General features: G+C 49.9%; 1 protein-coding gene across 2 annotated transcripts in view; it reads right to left on the bottom strand.

Annotated features, from left to right (window-relative positions):
• Positions 1-304: 304 nt before the first annotated feature.
• The window catches only part of PTH1R (parathyroid hormone 1 receptor), a 146278-nt gene continuing 124156 nt past the window's right edge, over positions 305-22426 (bottom strand). The window contains exons 8-14 of one of the 2 annotated variants that reach the window (XR_016442410.1): positions 19671-19731; positions 18088-18154; positions 14232-14326; positions 12509-12650; positions 12166-12207; positions 9387-10879; positions 305-8608 (exon numbers count right to left, since the gene is read on the bottom strand). Coding sequence is in view for 1 of the 2 variants with exons in the window: in XM_090047971.1 (XP_089904097.1) it covers positions 10517-10879; positions 12166-12207; positions 12509-12650; positions 14232-14326; positions 18088-18154; positions 19671-19731 (770 nt within the window). In the remaining variant the exon portion in view is untranslated. Of the gene's footprint in view, positions 10880-12165; positions 12208-12508; positions 12651-14231; positions 14327-18087; positions 18155-19670; positions 19732-22426 lie in introns of both variants that reach the window. The other variant, XM_090047971.1, reaches the window with a different exon arrangement.

Here is a 22426-nt window from a genome sequence, read left to right as displayed (position 1 = left end):
AAGGAAAGGAGGGATCGTGCTAAGATGTGCTTCTATGGGAACACCTCAAAGGAGGCAATGGCGAAACACCGGCCTTGGCAGGAAGGCACTGATGTAAAGTGCTTTAGCTTGGTTGAAGTCACCAGAGCTAGACCCATTTCGTCTGGCTGGAGCACCTGCACTGAAGTCCTCCTTTGGCCTCCTCATTTCAGTAAAAGGGATATGCAGCACGCACTGAACTGCTGAACCCTAGCAGCCAGGAAACCGCAGGTTTCTTAGGGGTTAACCAAGAGAGCACAACACACGCCAAAGGACTCTTCAAAAGTTCACAGAACCAATAAAGATTTCTTTTTATTTTAATTCCCCTTTTTGTCTTACATACACCCGTGGGTTTTTTTTTTTTTGTTTTGGTTTTTTTTTCCTTGTTTTTTTTTCCCCCTTGAATTACTTTGGTCCATACAGAAAGCAAAGGTGGAGGAATGTAAACCGTACGAGTTACCGAAGATAGACACAATGCAGCATCCCAGTACGACAGAGAAATAAGTCACAGCTTTGTCCCTTAGGTTTACCCCCCTTTCCCCCTTCTGAAGTGACCCGTGATTGAAAGGCAGCCCAAAATAAGAAGGAGCGCCATCGGGCACCAGCTTCTTTCCCTCCTCCGCTAAAGGAGCCACCAGTTTGAAGCTGATCCCCCTAGAGAAGGTCCTTGCAAGCTTTGGGGAGTCACCGTAATGCCCTTGCCCTGGTCACTCGAGGCAGCCACCACCACGCAGGTGGCTGGGAAGTCACACTAGCTTTTTAGCAGCAGGTAAATCCCTTTGGACGCCGAGCTCATCGAAGGGACTTGCAGACAGCTAATGGGGGAATGGGATGGGGGAATCCTTCCAGCCTGTGTATTCTCCCCTATACACACTTACGTACATAGGGCTGGTGCAAAGTACTCTACTGAAGTCACTGGAGCCATGCTGATTTCCACTACCTAGGGATGCAGGCTGCCTTTCCCCTGTATTAGGAGACACTGGCAGCGGCGGATGGGGGACTCAACCCCCGAACGGCTTTGTGCCTACTCCCCTCCAGCCCGTATCTCACCCGCGCCCCTGTCCCGTCATGCGAAACATCCCTCACTCAACGCCAAGCCGCCTTTCGCTAATCCTGCTCTCAAAGGAGGAGGGCGATGAGCTTAGGCCGAAGAAAGGTTACGGACAAATTCTGGCACTATGTTTAGAAGAGCCCACGTCTCGGCGAGTGCCCCAGTTTAAATAGAAGCTGCTTCTCCGCTGAAGTCATTGTTTCCCTCCTCTCGGTGTCTGGTGCTTTGATGGGACCGCGCAGCTCGACGGGAGCCTGATTTAACAGAGCTGTCGCTCGGGCGTTGCATTGCCTCTCCGATTCAGTGGGGGACAAGCCTGCTATATGTGGAAAGCCAGCAAGTAAAAAAACCCTTATCTGAATAACTTTGCTGTCACATGTCTTTCCCATTCGTGTATCCACGATGGTCTAAATCCCTTCTCCCGTGACTATCCCGGAGTATCTCAGCCACAGCTTTAGCACCCCCAAAGCATTTCAGAGAAAGGAGGGGTGTGTGTGTGCGATACAAAAGCCCACCTGAACTAGTCCAGGTGTTTTGGAGGTCTAGTCGCTTGAACAACACTAGCAAGCTCTTTTTTAATCTGCATGCACCAAGGATGAGCTCTGCAGCATTGAAGTCAATGGGAATTTTGCCATGGGTTTCAAGGTGGGGCCAGGATTTTATCCTAAATTGATGTTAGGCGAGCCCGGCCTGTGTGCCCACTAGATTTCCAGCCAGAAATTATAAGCTTTTGTGCAGTCTCAATGAGGTTATTAAAATGTTCTCTCCTTCTCAGCTCACAGGGTAGGTAAGCAAGCACCAGGGCCACAGAGCGGGGCTTGCATGCAAACTAGAAGACATCCCTTGCACCGAGTCTCTGCTAGAGGAGAGAAAAGCAGGAGAAAGGGAAGACAAAGAAGCACCGATATGGTCAAGGAAGGTGTTTGATCTCCCAGTGAAGCCTTTACCCAGAACACAACTTACTCGTGCCCTGACGCCCGCGTGAGCCCCTGCTGAGAGTCAAGCCTGCATGGTGCAGAGATGCTTTCCCAAGGGGCGCCCCGAATGCAAGCCGCTGCAATCATTGTGTGCTTTGCTGACTTTTGTTTGCATGTGTTTTCAGGCGGCATTTGCACTCGCTCGTGTTTCCTCAAGCCAGTTTCAGGGTCTGAGCTGATTTCCAGCTCCTTTCGCCCTCATTAGAGGCAATGGGATTGCACGGTTAATTAGGACACAATTTGTTCCGCCGCATTCTTGTAAACACTGGCTTTGGCTCCCATACAGATGCATGAGCTTAATCTCCCAAGTCAGCACTGTTTCTTCCTAGACACGCCAACACACTCGGCTATCGCAGAGCAAGGGGCCGTACCGATGGATGGCAAAACACAACGGCTAGAGACAACTCCCAGGCAAGTCTCTCCGGCGTGCGCAGAATTAGCACCGAGGCCCTTGGACCACGCGCCCGAGCTTCTCAGGCTACTGACATCTGCAGCGCTGGGTCTGGAGACAAGAATGCTTTTTATTAAAGGTTGTGTCAACATTAGGCCCTGATCCAAAGCCTGCTGAAGTCAACGGAAGGATGTTGCACGTGGTAGGCAGGAGGTCAGAGAATTACAGCGGTCCCCTCTTGGCTTTCCAGTCTATGGACCAGGCTCTTGCAGAGAAAAACTCAGCAAGTTCAGGCAGAGGCCAACACACGGGCCAAGGTTTTCCAACCTCTCACTGCTCTCCGGGAAAGGTTTCGTGTGCTGATTTTTTGGGCCAGAGCCATGCAAGCTTTGCCAGGTTCTCATGGCTCTCCCCTGCTCGCTGACAAGCCAAATGACATGTGGAGGTCTTGGCTCCCGCTTCGCTTTGAGTTTCTTGGGGTCTTTCACCTGAAGGTCAGCGTGGAAATCAGATGGGGAGAAATCAGGTGAAGCCGAACTGGAACATGATCCGTGCCAGCAAACAGACATCGCTGAGCACAGCGCGGCCAGAAGCGAGCGGGAGGCCGAACCAACTGGTGCAGACAAGAGCTGAACAAAGTCAGAGCAAAGACAGCCGGCTTATTATTAGCAATGGGCAGCAGATTGGGTTTCTCCTTGTTTTAGTCTGAATGGTTGCCTTTGCTCTCATTCTTATTTGCAGAGGATAGGTTTATGGCTCCCATGAGCCAATCCTCAGGGGCGTGAAGCAAGGGACTGTAATTTAGGTACTTTAATATCCAGCGATGGAATTGCACAGCGGCCTGAGTCTGGTCTCTTTGGCATTTGTTTCAACTTGCCTAACTTAATTTGCTTTGGGTTTTTTTTTCTGGGCCACCTATGACGGGGTGATTGTTTCAATGTAGTATTTTTATTCCATCCACTGTCAAATGCATCTGTCAGTTCAAGCACGATCCTAAAGCTTGGCATCTCGCAGAAACCACCGTTGCAGCTGATGAAATCAATGCAGATTTATTTATAAGCCTGGCTTAATTAAAACAAGGGCTTGTTTACTGCCTGTTCCTGAGGAGAGACGGCAAATTGTTTGCCTAACAGACCTGCCCTTTCAAAAGCCAGGGACTGATCTGACACCGCGGGCCTTCACATTTCGACGGGGCAAAGCCGGCGAAATCCACGTGAAACTGAAATGTCACAGGAGTGAAAGCAAGGCACCGTGCTCTCTTCCCGAAGGTCTGGCATCATAGGAAAGCTGCAGAATCAGCTTCCGGACATTTAAACTCAAGTCCAGCTCAGAACAACATTGCCATGAGCAGCTAACCTCTAAAATGGCCAGGCCGACCAAGGGACCTAGCCCTCTCTTAAGAGAACAGACGGCGTGTCTACATGGGCTTTTGCACTGTCTGAACTCAATGTGGATTTACCTAATGCGCATTAAGGCAATTTAGGCGTACGTCTAGATGTGTGTGCACCAAGGTGCGTTAACGGGGTGTGCTAAAGTTAGCCCCAAGTCAGTGGACATGCCCAGCATTAATGCGCCTTAGCACATCTACACGTGCATTGAGGCGCTTTAGCTGCTTGCTAAGTTTGCAGGTATCAAATTTAGGTGCGAACAGCTTAAAATCGCCATTTTTGAGGTGCATGAAGGGCGCGCACATGTAGACCTGCCCCCTTAATGCGTCTTAAAAAATGGCTAATGCGCCCTAATTGCCATGTGTAGACATGCCCAGAGAGTGATAATATTCATTAGCATTTCTGAAACAAGGAGACTCTGGAAATGATGGGCTCTAACTAGATGGACTGCAGAGCTAGTTCATTTGGGACGAGGGGCCAAAAGCAGCGTGCTACCGCTGTTTGGGAGGAAGGTGATGTCGACACCAATAACTAGTGTCAATCCTTAAGGTTACCATCAAGTCCAGCCTTGACAACACCCACCCTGAAAACCCTTCTGCACCCCAATGGCAGTCCAGCCTAGTCTTGGATGATCTACGCAACTTCAGGGTAGGAGGCTGGCTTCACTCTTGCAGTGGGCTGGGGACTTATTGGGAACGGAGGCCTCAAGCAGAAGGCGGCCACCAGTGGCAACCTCACAATTCGCTGTTCCTACTTCCTGTCTCTCCTGCCGGTAATTAAAGCCAAGGAGAGACGGGTGATTCATAGGTTTCTAGAAGAGCAACACTTGTGGGATGAGAAACAACCAGGAGAGCTTTAGTGGTAAGGCCGGCTATCGGTGGGGAAGGGCAGCTCATGTCTGGTGGAGGCTAACTCTAACTAGCCGTGTGGACGGAGCCCTCTAATACTTTCATCTCTAGGTCACTGGTTCAGACCTAAAAAGAGTGGCAACTTTTAGGAGTTACTGGAGAATAAAAGATGCTCAGGAGAAACGGAGGCAGAGCTCTTACTCATAGTGTCAATGGGCAGGTATCTTCATCCTATATAGTCCTGGCTGACTTTCTGGCACATCTTATGGAGAAGTCGAGGATCGAACATATCAGGCAGGCTAAAGATCCCTCCCAGACTTTTTAGGCAATTGGATAAAGACCAGAAGCGATCTCCAAACTCCTTTTCTCCTGGGAACGAAGCCACACGCCAAGCCAGGTTGGTGCACTTCCCAGTAGGATTTTAGGAATCCACGTGGATGCGCTGGGCTTCGTTCTCCCGTGTCCGATGACCCAGACTTGCACCCGCTCAGCTGTGATTTCTGCTTGCATCGAAAGCTCAGACCAGGGCTGAACACTTCTATTGACTTGGAGGGAGGGCAGAAAATGGCTCCGGTGGAGCCGTGATAGGACAGCAAGCTGCAAGAGGCAGCGAGGTTTCCAGTCTGGAAACAGGAACCTCCTCCAGGCCAACGCTACGTGACATCCGTTAGGTTCAGCCTTGCACTGCCACAACCAAAAAACACAAAAGCTGACTTGCACGGCTGGACGTGAACTTTCCTTTTCCTTATGTAATTTATGAACCACCATGTTTTCCAGGCAAATCCAGGCAGCCTGGGCCAATTGCGCTGGAAATTCAGTTATAGGGTCTTTTGCCAACGCATTTCCTTGACAATTTAATACGTTTCGTCTTTGAAGATACCCTAGAGAAACCGGATGTAAAATCTGCTATGGTTGGAGGGTTGTGCTGGATGCTTTACAAGCTCTGGAGCTGGATGGGGCTCTTGCATGCCTCTCCCGCTTGCCCTGAAGCATGTGGAAACCCTTTTGCAAAAACAACAACATTCAAAAAATCAAATAGCAACACAGGGCAGGAGCAAACTTCACTCAAGACTATCTGTTCTCCAAGAAGCGCCACTGGAGCCGATGCAGTCTCTTGCATAGCAGTAGCAGCACCGATATGGTGAAGACCAAAGCCAACCTGCTGCCCTTTTCTCTGATGGCCCGAACACCCTTTCCATGCCAGCTCTTGCTCTCTTTGCACACATTCCCTTCGTAGGAAAAACTTTTGCTGACTCAGAGACACTTTTACTCATGTTCAGTAGTGCTGGCTGATGCGATGTCCTTGACTCATTCTTGGAGTAAGGTCTTATTGCATACAGGTAAAATATATCAGAGACGAGAGTGGTTCATAGATTCATAGAAGTAGGGTCGGAAGGGACCTTGCAGAGCATTAAGTCTGACCCCCTGCCCTGGTTAAAACAGCAAAGATGCTCTACGAGGATTTTTCAACATCTGGAAACATCAGCCGCTGCCAGGTTTTAAAATCCCAGCCAACTCTGCAGGTGGTTGGAAAATGGGGGAAGAGTTTCTAGGGGGAAAAAAATCAAAATGTACCCCTCTCCCCACTCTCTGTTAGTTCAAAACAGTTGCCACCATGCTTAATTTCTAAACACTTGGGTCAATTCTCTCAACCACCAGCCCCAAATCGGGACTTTGTTGAGGGCTTCGAGCTTTGGCTCTAAAACCTTGAACTAGGCAGGAAGATGGGCAGGGACAAGCTGAAGGATGGTGGGGAAAAAGAAGCCAACTCTTGGGACTAGAACAGAAGTCAGTTTATGTAGGGTACAAAAATCACCCGTGTGCACAGAGCACACCCAGACAGCAGAAATGCCAGGAGGTTGCTCCACGAAGGATGTGCATTTAGCCACCTCAAGAAATGCACCAAAGGGGAGGATGAAAATCTCTGTGTATGGTCAGAGAAGAGGTAGATTAAACAGGGAAGAGGTCTGGAGGGCGAACAGATTGCCTAGCTCTTGAGAAAGAAAAGGAGCAGGTGGGAGCAGACGTGCAAAGCTTTAGGAGACGTCATGCAGGAGGCATAAGGCGGAGAGAAGACTGTCTCAGACACCTATGAAGACAAATGCCCCCCTCGAAACTTTTACCCATCCCTAGAACTGAACTTGGCAATTTTTGGCTGTGGTTTTGACACCATCTTCCCCTCTTGACATCCAATATCTGAGCCAGAGGTGCTGGCATAGCCAAGGGGAAGCATTTTCCTCCAGTGTTGGTGCCAAAAGATTCAGAAACAGGCTCTTCACCAAATGACCGCTGCAATTTTTGCGGACGCAATGGGGTCCAAATCCCAATTCTCCCTGCCGTCATGCCCCAGGGGTGGATTTGGCCCATAGGCGTGCATGTCTGCTGCCAATCCCAACTTCAAAATCTGGAGGCTCCTTTCACTTTGCAAGATCCAAACTCTTGTGAAGCCAATGGCAGGCTTTTCACTGACTTTGCTGGTTTTTGGACCAGGCCCTGTACACTCAACCATCTGTTCTCTGCAGCTCCTAGCACAGACAGGATATGAATAGGATTCAACAAAAATACAGTATGACTTGCCGTAAAACCAGACAAATTCCACTTTTTTTTATGTTCTTAATTCTTACATGCAATTCTGTTCATGCATATAAACACTCAAAGGGGAAAAAAAAATTACTTACCATTACATACAATTTGTACTTGCGGTGTTCAAGAATAGATTTATTTCCCCCCCCCCATTTCACACGTCATTTTTTTTTGGCACGTCTATCAACAGACAGCAATTTCTAATCATTAAATAATAGGTTATCCAGTGATTAATTTTTTTGTGATTAATTGCGGGTGATGACTTTACTTACAAATAACGTCCTGGCTCTTGCTAATTACCCGAACCTTGCTAGGTGATCTGCAAACATGGCAGCAATCTTGAGCCGTCATTAGCAAACACGAGTCAGGAAAGAGGTTTTGCTTTGGATCGGTAATGAGATATTTACTCAGGAATTTCTTTCTTTGAGTGATAGGATCAAGGGGATCACACGCTCACTTGGCAGGCTTTTAAGCGAAACACGCATCCGGCGGGGTTTGGAGTGGGGCAGAGAGAAACTGTCCACGCGAGGGATGGACTGCCAGAGCCAGCACACTCCGTGCACGTCCCGCTTGAATCCGGACTGCATGTCGGCTGAATGGGATGCTAAATAAGTCGAGCGTGCGCACGCTGACGGCCGACTAGAGATGACTTTCTCCCCCTTTGATTCCCTGCAGAAGCCGTGCCAGCGTGTGTGACTACGACACAAGCAGCGAGTGCTTCAGACTGACCCAGATTTCTGCAAGGCTGGCTCGCTCTCAATGCCACACATTCACTCAATCTGCTTTTCTTTGCATGATTACTTAATTTCTGCATATCATTAAATGAAAAAAAAATAAAATCCCACGCTACTAAAACGATTCACCCTTTGAAGACCTGACATTGCAATAGCTGCCGCTTGGTGGTCTACGGTAAAGAACATTTCGACTTAATTATAACAATACAAAACAAAAACAAACACCAAAAATAAATATTTGTCTTCCAAAATCTGCCTTTGCTTTTCACCTGCAATAGGGGTGCCGGTCCTTCGGGGCCCCGAAACAGGGCAGCCTCTTGGCCCCGCCACGACACCCTCCTCCCACAAGTTTCTGATCCAAAACTCAGTGATGCCGGCAGGAGCCTTTTTGCTTGACGTCACTGGGCTTCGTATCAGGCCCTAACCTGAGAGGCGGCAGAAAGGCAGGTATGGGACACTCGAGGCAGATCAAGATACCGGCTGCTCTTCCCAGGGGCCTAGTCAGGACCTGAGGTTTGGGACGACCGTCCTTCGTCCTAACCGTGTTGAGGAGAGGAGCAGTCCCTTTCCAATGACTTGGGTATATCTGCGAGGCGCCGGTCGGTAGGATTCACCAGCCTAGCCAAGAAGGAGCGGGATAGAGAGTGGATTATCGGATAGGCACCAATCTGGGTCCCCAACGACCTTTGCACAACAGCTCTTTCTGAATACATTTCAATAGCAGCCGGATCACATTGATAGGGGATGAACATGCTTCTCGTGCTGGACATGCTGCAAGCATTTATTCTCGGCTCTTAAAGTGCGGGAGGAGGAACGCCTGTTACACCAGGAGCCCAAGGAAGGGATCAGGCTGGCTGCGTGAGATTTCCCCCCCAGCAGGCTGGGGAGTTCCCAGCTGGGGTCACTGTCCCCAAGTCCTTGAATGATGCTTGGGAACCGGTGGACACACCGGGGTTGACCCTCAGCTAGCGCTGCACGGGCTCAGTGGAGCTCTCCTGGCTTTCACCAGCCAGAGGCGCAGCCAGTGCATGATATCAGTGCTGCTCAGCACATCAGATAGGCCAGAGAATAATGTCACGTGTGCTAAAGCATGCTCACTGCTGAGGCCTGGGGTGAGACCAGGACATCCACAGCATCCACCAGGAAGGCGCGCTGCAGAGGATCGCCATCATTCCTGAACTCTTTTCCGCAGTCACTATTAACCGTACACTTTCCCCTTGCTGGGACGCGACTGTGTTTGAGCCCCGGGGTGGTTTCAATAGCCTCAAGGGACCCATGAATGCTTATACCAGCTGAGGGTCAAGCCCGCTGTGAGTACATGCATATGTGTATGTGTGTGTGTGTGTGCACCTTGGAAGGGGAACCCACAACCCATCCTGGAGGTTCAGAGATGCACCTGGAGGTCTGCAATGAATTATCTGTAGGCCTGGCTTGCAAACGTCACGTTGAGTCGGATGCCGGCCTCCGTCGGCCCTGATTGAAATGGGATATTGCTAAAACAGCTCTTCTCCTCACATGTTAGCCTTCCCGTACTCAACGGGGAGCAGGAAGTGAGAATGGGAAGGAAAAAAAAAAAAGACTGAAAATGAGTTAAGTACATTCCCTTGAACATCCAAAGTGGGTGAGTTTTACATGCCCCCCCCACAACACACACTGAGGTACCATCGAGCTCCTGCTCCACCCTACTGCTCAATGCACTCGCAAGCCAACAGACTGATTTTAGGCTTGGACCAGCTAGAACGTCACGTTCATTTTAAATCTCTGATTGCACTAATTTTACTCTCGCTCCCTGGGCTCAGGTAGGAGAAGGGGACCCCCAATATTCATTTACAGCCAGTAGTTGTGAGTCATTTACCAAAGGAGAAAAAAGCATGCTGCTTCCTCAGGGAATCAGCAGCGAGCTTGCTCCTGCAGGAACATGCACCGAGTGACCCCGGACGGACACAGACGTCCAAAGCCATCACAGTCCGTGCTGTGTCTTAGTCCGCTACAAGTAGTGGCTATGGCCCAGGGGACTCAGCCAGTCCTGTGTGTGTTACCATATGACAGACGGGCTTTACAATAAAAGAGACAGCCAAACCAAGCCAAGTGGTGAAGGCGACGCCACCGGCCTCTCATACCACTGCAAGAAGATGGCACTTCACGCTCCCCGCTCCTTTGACTGGGTTTCCTTTCATCGTTGTGCTTCAATTGCTCTCCGAGAGGTGAAACTACCGCGTGCCGTTTGTACACCCCTCGTGTAAACTCTGACTACCCCCGTTGTTCAACAGGTAGCGAGGCCCGCAGGGCTGGACAGCACTGCCTTCATTAACACCTCGGAGACCAGACCACTGAGTAAATGTGTGTGATCAACAGCTGGCCACATCGATGGCCCGCTTTTTCCATGTGACGTGACCTCCCGTTGCACAGAACAGAGAAACTGAATGAAAACCCTTGGCACCCCATGTGCAGCCTGGTCTTCTTTTGCCCACTAAATGCTCTCCGGGAACCTTTCATCTCCTTGTTCTTCGTCTTCCTCTCGGATCCTTACATCACTGTCTCTCTTTCTTCTTCAACAAGCACCGTAGGCCTGTCTCCGTCGTAAAGACCCGAGCCATTCAGGTACTCCTCGTCTTTGTTGTATTGCTCCGGCCCGGAAGAAGGCATGGAGTTTTCTGAAATGGAGCCATTTTTGACATAGCCCGGCAAATTTCGGTGTCCATTGAGGGCTCCCGGTATAAGTCTCGTATTGAGGTGGAGGGCGAGTGCCCCTCTGGTAGTTACGTTCGTGATGCTGGTGTGGGAGACCATGGGTCCATAGCTATATGTTGTGCTCCCACTCCGTGCTTTCCTTTTAAAGTCAAGTGCTAACGTCCATCTGCTCCATGACTTCTTTATTTCGGCTTGAACCTGAAGATGTTGAGAGATGAGAGAGGGAGGAAATCATTTAGTCTGGGGAAGAGAAGACCGAGGGGGATTGAATAGCAGCCTTCACCTCCCTGCCGGGGGGCTGCAAAGAGGACGGAGCTGGGCTGTTCTCAGTGGGGGCAGATGACAGAAGGAGCAATGGGCTCAAGCTGCAGCAAGGCAAGTTGAGGTTGGAGATTAGGAAGAACATCCTTACTAGGAAGGTAATAAAACACTAGAACAGGTTACCCAAAGAGGTGGTGGCATCTCCATCCTTGGAGGTTTTTAAGCCCTGGCTAGACATAGCCTTGGCTGGGATGATGTAGCTGGGGCTGGTCCTGCTTGGAGCAGGGGGTTGGACTGGATGTGACTCCTGAGCTCCCTTCCACCCTCATCGCCTGTGAGTCTGTGATTAGTCAGGAATGAAGAAATGAATGGTAGGGGATAACAGGGCAGAGGTGTTTCTGAAAGAGGTGGTGTTAGCTGGGAGAACTAGCTAGGGAAATCATTACAATAAATTGGATGAAATTGTGGGCAAGGTTATATTTAGGTTGACCACTGTGCAACATCTCCTTCTGCTGCTGGGTACGTTTGGTGCTCGGAGGGTGGAAACTCAACTGCGTGAGGTATTTCCCAGTGGACTGGGTCAACGGGCAGCCTGGCATGGACTGGCAATGGTCTGATGATGTGAATAACTCCTGCGGTGCTATGCATAGCTACACCTTTTCCACCAGCTGGCCTTGTATCGATCCATAACTGAGATTATTTATCCCTCTCTCCCTGTGTGGAACATGACTTTCCTTCCCCTCTTGGTCTCCTGCCTAGCCTACCTCTTTCTGGCTGATATCTGCAGAGCTGCAAACCGGCACGGCCACCAGCTTCACAGCAAACTCTCTCTCAAGCGGCCTAGCAAGCTGCTTTCAAACAACTCGTTCTCCAGTCGTAAATCCCCAGTCGTTCCCCCCACACAAGCTCATCACCCAGTCCATAATGCAGAGCTTAGTTTTGCAGCCTTCCTGCGGGGCACATGCCACATGCCAGTCGCTATCAGATCGTGACCAACATCTCTCCATGAAGCTTTCACGGCCTTTTAGTTGATTTCTCTCCATGTCCCTAAGTATCCCTGCATAGACTTGACTGTAAGGTTTACGCCTTAGATCACTGGTGTTGTTTTAGGGGCCAAATCCAGCCCTCGGAGCCATGTCACCCGGGTCCTCCTGGCTCTGGGCTGTAGATATCTGGGATCAACTTACAAAGAACGGGGAACTTTAAGAAGCGAAGGCACTCACCTCTCCATTGCAAAAACAGTATATGATGGCCACAAAAAATCCCTGCAAAAAACAAAGAAACAACAACAAAAAAAGTCAAATTTATCTTGCAGCCTCCTATCGTCTATTTTCTGTCCACACCCCCAGCTTGAGTCTATCTGCATTGCTCAGGTCTTCACTCGTTGCTCAAGCTAAGAGAGCTACATCCATGTATCCTCAGTTGAGTACAATTTACCCACACAAGGAAAAATCACGTTGAGGAGCAAATGCATCAGATAGGAAGCGCCGGGTGTCTACTTCCCTTCCCACACAGCACCACAACCTTGCCCTTCGCCTGCCCAGAAAGCTGAGGAGCATACCGTACCTGGAAAGAGTTGAACAGCATTTCATAGTGCATTTGAACTTGCCAAAGTATCCCTGACACGTCTGTGTATGGCATTGCCATGAAAACTATGTAGTGAACGCCGAACAGAGGCATAAGGACGAGGGTAGATTTCAGCAGCTTCCTGCGGGGGAAAAAGAAAGGCGTGGAGGAAGTCAAGAGACTAGATGAATGTCTCAGCCTTAAAGATCCCTGTCTTTGGCCCAAGTTGGTAGAACAGGTCTGAGCGGGAGCCTTGCTGCCCATGATGTGGCTCATGGTGGGGTCCAGTCTCCAGGCCTGTCCATCTAGCACTAAGGTCCTTAGTAACTAAGGGCAGATCAGGTTCTTTGGGCAGAGGTGATATCTTTTATGAGACCCACTAAATCGTTGGGGGGGGGAAAAAAATTGTTCTTTGCAAAATTTTGGGCACCGACGCCCTTCTTCAGGCAGAGGGTGGCTCCGCTTTATATCGAAATATAAATGGCTGATGTCCAGGTAGGGCAAAAAAGACGGGTCTCTCGGAGCATGAGCATAGCTGGTGGAGGGGGGCAAGGGGAAGGCTTGCAAAGCCGTCGGGATGCTGGTCTGCCCAGGGGAGGGACTCCCGGGACGTGCCGTGGGGCGGTGCTGCTGGCACGTCTCTGCATCGAGCAGGCGTCCTCGGGCCGTGGCAGGGGAGAAGCGGCTGCATCTCAGCCTACAGGCCCTTCGCATTTGGCTGGGTTCATATCAGCTGTCCCCGCGGGGACAAGCCCTGCCTGGAAATGATGCTGTGCGAGGGGCGCGAGTCCCTGCCAATTGTTACGGCAGTCACCAAATGGAGGCAATTAGTGAGGGAGAGGAGGGCACGGCTGCCAGGAGGCCTGGCCGCGTTCGGCGTCCAGCTGACAATCACGGCGGGGCTTCGAAAATAAAAACAGTTGGGCCCGTCCAAGCCTTAATTAATTGCAAGCCTCAGCCCCTGAGAAATAAATAGATAAATCACAGCTCCGACAAGGCAGCAAAACAAACCGTTGCCTTTTCCAGCCAGATTCTAGGCCCCGCTTGCAAATAAAACCTCTCGCTCTTGAACTCTCTTTGCTGAGCGCGATGGTAGCCGTGACCTCGCGTTTTGCCCTGACACGGCCCTGGATTATTTCTCTCGCTCCCCTGTGGACCGTTTTGGAGCGAAGCATTTCAACCTGAGCCACGACAAGCCCTGCCGAGCTCTGTAGCAGGGGCCGGGCCTCGGCGATTTTGCCTTTGTAGTCCAATTCGAGCTATCAAGGAAGGGGGGGAAGTACCGTGACACACAACGTTGCCAGCTGGGTTCGAAAGCCTGCTGCCATGCAGCAAGCGGTGTTTGGGAAGCTGATTGAAAGAGCGGCCCCAGGTTTCACAAACAAGGGAAAGGAAAAACAAGGAAAAAAAAAAAAGGAAGGAGCGATGTGCAATGGGATGCAGCAGCATAAATGGGCTGCCTCTACGCAAGCCAGCCCCGCCTGGCAGCGAGCGCTTGCTTTTATTCAATGACACCACATGTGCTAGGCGCTGTACGGAGAGACTAGCGGATCCACTTCCCGAGCAGACAAGGGCTGGGAGGGAAAAAGAGGGCACAGGAGGGGTTTTATCACGCAGGGCAGTAGGGAAGACTGAGGCAGCCCCAGTGCATGCTGGGTGCATGGGCAGGAGACTACAGGTCTTCCCCCAGGCCTCTCACCCCAGGGCATCTTCTGCGACTCACCTGTACTGTTGCTTGGTGTCGCACCGCCCTGCATTGGTTTCCCGCAGCTTGGTTGCTAAGACTCGGATAATATTGATAAAAAGAATAAAATTTACCTGGGAGAGAGAGAAGGGAAAAGACGTGACAATAATAATAATCAGTCATCAAGCTGTTGTGGGCTCGATCTTGCACCCAAGCGCTCGGGAAAGGCCTCCACGTCTTTTCGGCTCCTTGGGGCCCTTCTATACCGTGCTTCACCGCCCCCCTTGTGAGAAAGCTTTTCCTAATATGCAACCAGGTTGCTGCCCTCAGGAAGAGCCTCACAGAAGAGACTGAGCATGCCAGGACAGGACACAGATAGTTATGATTTTTGCCTGTCACAACTCCCCAAAATATCAAACTGGCTGCAGGAGGAGCAGCTTTGTATACGGTGAGCTGAAACCACCCTGGAGTCTGACCTGCCTCTGCCCCCACACAGCGCAGCCCTCCAGAACGAGGCCTGTGGGATCACAGAGGGGGAGGGCTGGAGCCACTTCTGGTGGTACCATCTTTGCTAGCCTTTCTGTGTGCATGGGCAACGGTGCATGGGCAATGCTGCATGGGCATCGACGAACCTTTCTGTGTGCATGGGCAACAATGCATGGGCAACGGTGCATGGGCAATGATGAACCTTGCTGTGTGCATGGGCAACAATGCATGGGCAATGATGCATGGGCAACGATGAACCTTGCTGTGTGCATGGGCAATGAGGGCAGCCCTGCCTCATGCAGGTACCACAGTTAGTTCTGGGGGAGCTAGCACAAATGCGGGGAGCTGTGTTGTGTATGGGGGAGGGGGGGTACTCTGTATTGCACAAGTCTGTTCTTTGTCTCCACCACTCTCAACCCAGTTCCCTTTATTCATGTTTCAAGCAACTTTGAGGACAGAAGGTGAGAACAGAGACAGAGAAGTGGTGAGGTACCTATAGGGACTCTGGGACATTGGCACATGTTTCTCTGCAGAGTGTAAGGCCCCCCACCTGAGACCCAGGCCCAGGCCAGCGGTAGGTACTTAGTAGAAGCAAAGAATAAGCAAGTGTTTTTTCTCAAGCAGAACCTGCAACCTGAACAGAAAAGACTGAGCAAGGATGGAGAGGAATAGGTATTCAGCAGGGATCCTGCTTTTCTCCCATTTAAAAAAATACCAAATTTTTGGTTAAAAAAAAAGTTGCACCAAATCCATATTTTCCCGTGATTAAAAGGAAACACCACAAATATACATACATACATACATATATATACACACACATACATGCACATATACACACACACATATATATACACACACATATATACACATGCACACACACATATATATATAGAGAGAGAGAAAGTGGTGTTTCCTTTTAAACATGGAAAAATGTGGATTTGGGGTTACTTTTTTAACCAAACTTTGGGGATTCTTTTAAATCCGAGGAAACCAGGACCCCTGGTATTCAGGCAGCCCCTCCACGTACAGAACGGATGTACAGGGGAGGTTATGAAGGAATGACTGGCTTCATTGAAGTCCACGAGCATTTGGCCATTGGTTTCAATAGGACCTGCATTTCCTGCTTCAGTATCTTGACCAAGGTCACAGAGAAAGCTTGTGCTAGAGCCAAGAATATTGCTCGGAAACCTTGTCTCCAACTCCTGTGCTTTCCTCAGAAGGCCGCCTCTCCTTTCCGGCCAAGTCACTGGACTAACCATGACCAGTGCTGGTGTCTCTGGTGCCCTTCACTGGTCATCCTCTTTCTCCACTGCTGGTTTATTTCCAAAGGCCTCACGGCCGTCTTGCTGGGGTCATCTGACCCCGGCGGTCTTTCCTGCCCAGGGGCAGGGGGCTGGATCTGATGATCTGTAAGGTCCCTTCCAGCCCCGAACAACTATGAAACTATGGTGCCAATTCCAAGGCAATAACCCCATACCCTCCCTTGCACCCGCTATAGCATCTATTTCTGCTACTGCTGGAGACAGATACTGGGCTAGCTGGACAATTAGCCTGACCTCGTATGGCACTGCTTAGGCTCATATGTTATTAAATGCTCGTAGATTCATGGGCTCGTAGGCTAGCAGGCCGGAAGAGCTCATCTTCTGACCATCTAGTCTGACCTCCCAGGGACCACAGGATATGAAACTTCTCTGCATTCATTCTGGCTTGGACAAAGCAGATCTGTTCAAAAGACAACCACCTTTGATTTGAACATGTCCCATGACGGAGTCTCCACCGTACGCCAGGGTAGGCTGCTCAGTTCCCTTCACCGTTCAAACTCGGTACCTACCTTTTACCTAGCATCAGCTTCCTGGATCTCATTAGACATTTGCCAGAGAAGCTGAACACAGTTCAAAGTCAGTAAGGAAAGTCCTCTTATGAATCCTAAAATATGAACAACCCCTTGAAAGAACTCCAGATAACTCAGTGACTTCCAAGTTGCCAAGGTACAGGAGGGCTTTTAAGCTCCTTTGGCTGAAATTTCACTGCAAGCAGATACAGTAAATGCAAGATGATGTCCAGAAATGTACGACAAGCCAGTGTGGGAATAGAGGAAGCAGCCAAGCGTGCAGGAGGAATCTGCTGAGATTAAACAGAAATGACCTGCAGAATATGTTTGCATGATAAATAGTTGCATTTGTGAATAAGCAGAGCACAGGCAGGGCAGAGCTTCCTGGAGAAACATTATCTTTACTGGGGACAAGTCTCCATTTGGCTCTGTCTCTTCTACTAATTAGGTTTTAAATTAAAGGCAATGAGGTTGCTGGCAATCAGCCACCTGAACTAGCTGAACTTTCTCTACATTTTTATTTTCCAGTGACCATTGTGTGGTCTTGGCAATTAGTTCCCCCCCTCCTCACCCAATGCATGTCATGAATGGCTTAATCCAGGTGGAGACTTTCCATCAAGTTGACTTCCTGAGGACAAAGAAAAAAGCTCCCCGTGCCACCTCGACTAATGAAGTGCATCGGCCTGTTTATTGCAGGAGGTTTTCTCCTGGCATTTGCCGGCCGACGGTCTGACTCTCTTCCCACCCGCGCTGGTTTGTTTCCAATGTTTCCCTCTTTTATAAGGGGGAACAGAGTCCCAAAGGGCCACGTCCAAAGCATCCTGAAGTCAGGAGTACAATTCCCATTGGCTTCAGTAGGGTCCAGCTCATGGTGCGTGAATGCACAGAAGAGACTAGGATGGAAAGGTCGGGAAAATAGGCTGCCTATCACGAGAGAGTTGTGAAGGGAAGCAAGGGAGAGAGAGGGCGAAGAGACAAAGATGTTTTCTATGGTATGGATTGAAACCAATTTCCCAGGAGAACCAAGGCCCCGATCCAGAGAAGACAAGCGTGACTACGTGGCCTGAGCAGCCCCAGCTCCATAACTCTTTCCATAACCGGGCCATTTTGGCATCTTGTGGGTGCCCCTTACATAACCTCGGTTTGCTCTGATGTGCCGTCTGGGACACGGTACCGCTCTTCCCTGACACTCGGTGAAGGACACCAGGGACTGCCCAATATTGACTGTTATGGGGCTTAATTGACCTCTCCCATAACAACCGATCTCTGGGACACTCCTGGTCCTTCCCGGATCCAGAGCAGAAACTCAGGATGAGCAAACAGCACCAGTACAAAGGCTTGCTTTGGATAAAGACCCTAAGTCCCACACTGAAGGAGACCTCTTCTAATAGGAGCATGCTCCACAAGCTGAAGCACCCTCTCAAATCACTGGTCACTTTTGCCAAACCCAACATAAGCCATCATTTCGTTTCCTTGCTTGGGGTCAGGGAAGCATGATAAGTCTTTCCCCCAGAAACAAAAGCCGACGTGGCTCCTACATGCACAGCTCATGCCAGGTGGATGCCAGCCTGTACTCACCACAATAGCTGCCAGGATGGGCACCTGAATGATCCATTTTAAATTGCCGGCGCTCAAGTCCCAGCACCTGGGGAGACATGGACACCACATCAGCAAGTGCACATCTGGATGAAGAGACATTCCTGATTGCTGCTCAGACTTGGAAATGGGATGGTCCAATCCTTGCATATCAACAGGCCCATCCCGGCCCCAGACCCATCAGTTATGAGGGAATTAGAAGGCATCTCTGGCTATGGTGACCATTTATTCTTCGTCACAGATCATAGAAATAGAGGGCTGGAAGGATGTTCAGGAGGTCACATCCAGTCCAACCCCCTGCTCCAAGCAGGACGGACCCCAACTACGTCATCCCAGCCAAGGCTTTGTTTGCCTGGGTCTTCAAAACCTCCATGGATGGAGATTGCACCATCTCTCTGGGTAACCTGTTCCAGTGCTTTACTACCTGCCTAGTGAGAAAGTTTCTCCTAAATTGAACCTCAACTTTCCTTGCTGCAGCTTGAGCCCATTGCTCCTTGTCCTGTCATCTGCCCCCACTGAGAGCAGCCCAGCTCCATCTTCTTTGCAGCCCCCCTGCAGGGAGGTGAAGGCTGCTATTTAATCCCCCTCGGTCTTCCCTTCTGCAGACTCAGTCAGCCCAGTTCCCTCAGCCTCTCCTCACCAGTCCTGTCCCCCAGCCCCACAGCCATTTCCATTGCCCTCCGCTGGACTCTCTCCAGCTTGTCCACATCCTTCCTGTGGTGGGCGGTCCACAGCTGGACACAGGACTCCAGATGTGGCCTCCCCAGTGCTGAATAGAGGGGATGAATCACTTCCCTTGATCTGGTGGCACCGCTCCTGCCAATGGAGCCCAGTTCTAAATGCATTTAAAATAGTAGGGTGTTTATACACGTGCTCTAGGAGTGTGTGTGTGTGTGTGTGCGCGTGTGGGTGGGTGATGCACTTTAATTAGAGCAGCTAAAAGAGCCACTCTAATTAAAGCACCAAGAACACCTCGTGTATCAGTGTCCTCCTGCTTATAAAATGGCAGTGGGAGTGTATGAACTAAAGCTTGTTCGATGGACTCTAGTTAAAGCGCCCCTGCCATTTGAAGTGTGGGGGCACTGATACAAGAGACGCTGGAGCGCAGTAATTGCCACGCTCCCGCAGACTCGATTAATTGAGCCATTCATTGAGCACGTCGGAGCAGCCTCGCTGCTCATGTTTAGGCACCTTTACTTTACAGCTTTCACAGTGCCACCCCTTTTACACTCCTTAAGTCTTGTTTCCAGTCTTATGGATGAGACTCCACCATCCCAGCCTGCTCTTGGGTGAGTTCGGGAGGTAAGCGGTGTTGGCAAGGGTGGGGAATCCTAGGGTTCAGCAAGCTGTATGGGACAGCTTTGCATAGGCCATGTCTTATTACAGAGTGAATTTTACCTCCCTTTCATCATATTGGTGCAATCTGCTACTGCTGAGCCTTTGAGATCAGTTGAAAACTCAATGCATTGGTTCCTTTCCCCTGTGCAAACCTTTCTCCAAAACAACGCAGCCAAGACGTTGCCCAAGGAGAGGAGAAAGCAAGACAGAAGCCAGCCAGGACTTACTCGGTATCTGCAAGAGTGGCCCTCACACTGGCCCACACCATGACAAATACAGCAGGGAGACCTGCAAACAAGAAAGCACTCGTGAATGACCAGCATCGAGCGAGCTCAACCCGAGGGGAGAGGACCGGAGCAAACTGAAGGACCCTCTGGTTGCTCCTGCAACAGCTGGGACGATATTATTAGGGTGTTTATATAACAGACCCGACTTGGAGCCTGTCCCAGGTCAGCGAAGCCCGCACACAGGGAAGGCCCTGACAAGCAATGTCTTCTATCAGGACCATTGCAAAGCAGAGCTGGGCTTGGTCTCTCCTGCTCTTTCCTCCCACCCTGATCTTTAAGGACACGTGGACCTGGGGTTAGTCTCAGATCCCCATTTCGTATTTGGTGGCTGATGCAGAACAGTGAATCCAACTACTCCAGGTTTCTGGGGGGATTTGTATCCAGGGCCACAGTGGGCTATTTAGGACCAGCACCTGACACAGTGACCCCCGTCTGTCTGTGCCCTGTCTTTATGCACAATAAGAGATGGTCTCTGTCCCAAGGAACTTCTAATGTGACCAGGGAAGACAGGCGAGAGAGAAAACAAATGATGCCTTGGCCAAGGCATCTAGCACACTGCCTACCCCATCTTCTCCCCTCTCCCAGCTAAAGAGAGGGAGGAGATGAAGGGAAGAGGAGGAGCGTGATGGAGAAGCCACTGGAATAATTAGGGGTGGGTCTTGAATCTGCACTGAAACACCCTGACATTTTACCCATCACATTCAGATCACCTTGAAACAAAAAGAGCTTTTCTTGGTCTGGGATGGAGAAGCTCTTTGCCTCTTAAGAAACCCATCACATGAATGAACCCAAGGGAGGCCCACCGCTGAGTAACTGTGAAGCATCCAGGGCCGCTTTATTTCTGCTGAAATCAAACTGGCTTCAGGGAATTACATGAGACGTGCACTTTTTCTCCCTCCAAGAGGTGGGAGAATATATCCTGCCAGGGAGCTGAATATATCCTGTTGCCAGGTGCAATCTGCTTTGCTTGCGTGTGATCCCCTTACCAAGCCAATGCATGCCAGGTATTGCAAATGGTAATAAAATGGCCCCTTTCGGGAAAAAGGAAGAAAGAAGACATTTCTCATCGACCGGCATAAACACACTGCCGGACTCTGAGCTCTCTGGGTTGCAATTCAAGCAAGCACAGAAGCATATGTTTAATTGTAAGCACGTGCTTCTAGCTCGCTGGGCATTTGTAAATGTACAGCACCTAGCACAAGGGCACTGGGAATTTGGCTGGAGCCTCTAAATTTTACTGGAGTAGAAAAAATCATAAAAAAATGCAACATTTGACCACATTCAATGCTCTTGGAGCTCCTCTGGTTGTAAGGACTTATGAGAAGGATGCATTTCTACCCTGCTGTACATACCCAGCTCTACAACTACAACCAATAGCTGATGTTAAAAAGGACTGGTTGTCTGACTGCGGGCAACCTGGGCTGTATTTCATTTTAGAGATGTGGGTGTTCATGCTTTTATCTAGTATTGTGTTTTTTTAATTATTTGGTTGCTGAACCCAGGGTAAGACAGGTGTATAAGAAGTCAAAGAAGTCAAGAAGAACCTTTTTACCAGACCTTGGATCAGACAGGCACATCCTTTAATAAACCTGAATAAATGCCTACTTGCAAAGTATTGGGCCAGTCCTCAGCTACACTATTATGAGCTGCAGTGAAGTTACTTTAGTTTACTCTAGAACTGGTACTTGAGCTTTAATCTGCATCCTTTTTCAAACAGAATCTATTAAATAAAACCCCCGCATCTTTTCACACACACGGAGACTTTCACAAGATATTTTTTTTCCATCTGTTTCAAGGGAAGATACAACCAGAGAGCAGGGTTTGAGTCTATAATACTTCTTTTACTTGACCTCTTTCCCCTGCCCTTTTCTGAAGGGCAAAACTGTAAGAGTACATGGGAAAGAGGCAAGGGGCAGAAAACTCTGGGGTTGAGGAGAAGGCAGGAAAATTAAAACCCCAAGTACTTGAAAAGGAGCATTTTCAAATCCAAAGCTTTTCACTAAACATGTTGCAACACAGTTCAAATAAATGAAAAAAAAGGGTCTCTTAAAATGCATGTCACTGAAATTACTGTGACATGCACATAATTTTGCATGTTCAACCCATTTCTCAACCACCTCTGCCTCTACTTCGTCCCGGGGGAACAGGGCACCGTTTGCATGATCATGATCTTTTGTATCCTTTCTGATGGGTCCCAGCTGTCCTCCCTGGCCTTCATGACCTGCTCTGGTCAGCACCTTAGGTCCACTCATTTGGGGTGCCTTTGTTTTTAGGTGCTTGACTTGAGAAGTCTTGGCCCTGGTTGTCAATGCTGCTGAGTACCCGCAGCTCCCAGTAGAGTCACTGGGACCAGCTGGTGCTCTGCAAGCCGTGAAAACCAAGCCCAAGGCATCAGAAGAGGCGTATCCAAAAACACCAACCCCAAGAAGAAGCCAGGCTTGAAACTGTGGCTGCAAAGTCAGCCTGCAAGTCTCTGTTGGAGTGAGTGGCACAAAGGATGGACGGTCCCTGCAGCTGGCAAAGCCACCAAGAGCGGGGAGCTCTCATGCACGCGCGCGTACACCCTCCTGCATGCAGGGCCAGCATGGCGCAGGCAGAGCTCCGCTGGGTGCTGTCATTGACTTCTACAGTATCCACATTGTATGCGCTGTGCATGCCCAGTCAATACACACAGTGTGTACAATGCAGGTCCTATA

This window comes from Crocodylus siamensis, chromosome 5, assembly GCF_052110815.1.
Source record: "Crocodylus siamensis isolate JL-2025a chromosome 5, ASM5211081v1, whole genome shotgun sequence".
NCBI classification, from domain to species: domain Eukaryota; kingdom Metazoa; phylum Chordata; order Crocodylia; family Crocodylidae; genus Crocodylus; species Crocodylus siamensis.
The sequence above is the reverse complement of the archived record's forward strand: the minus strand, read 5'-3'. Positions and strand labels throughout refer to the sequence as shown.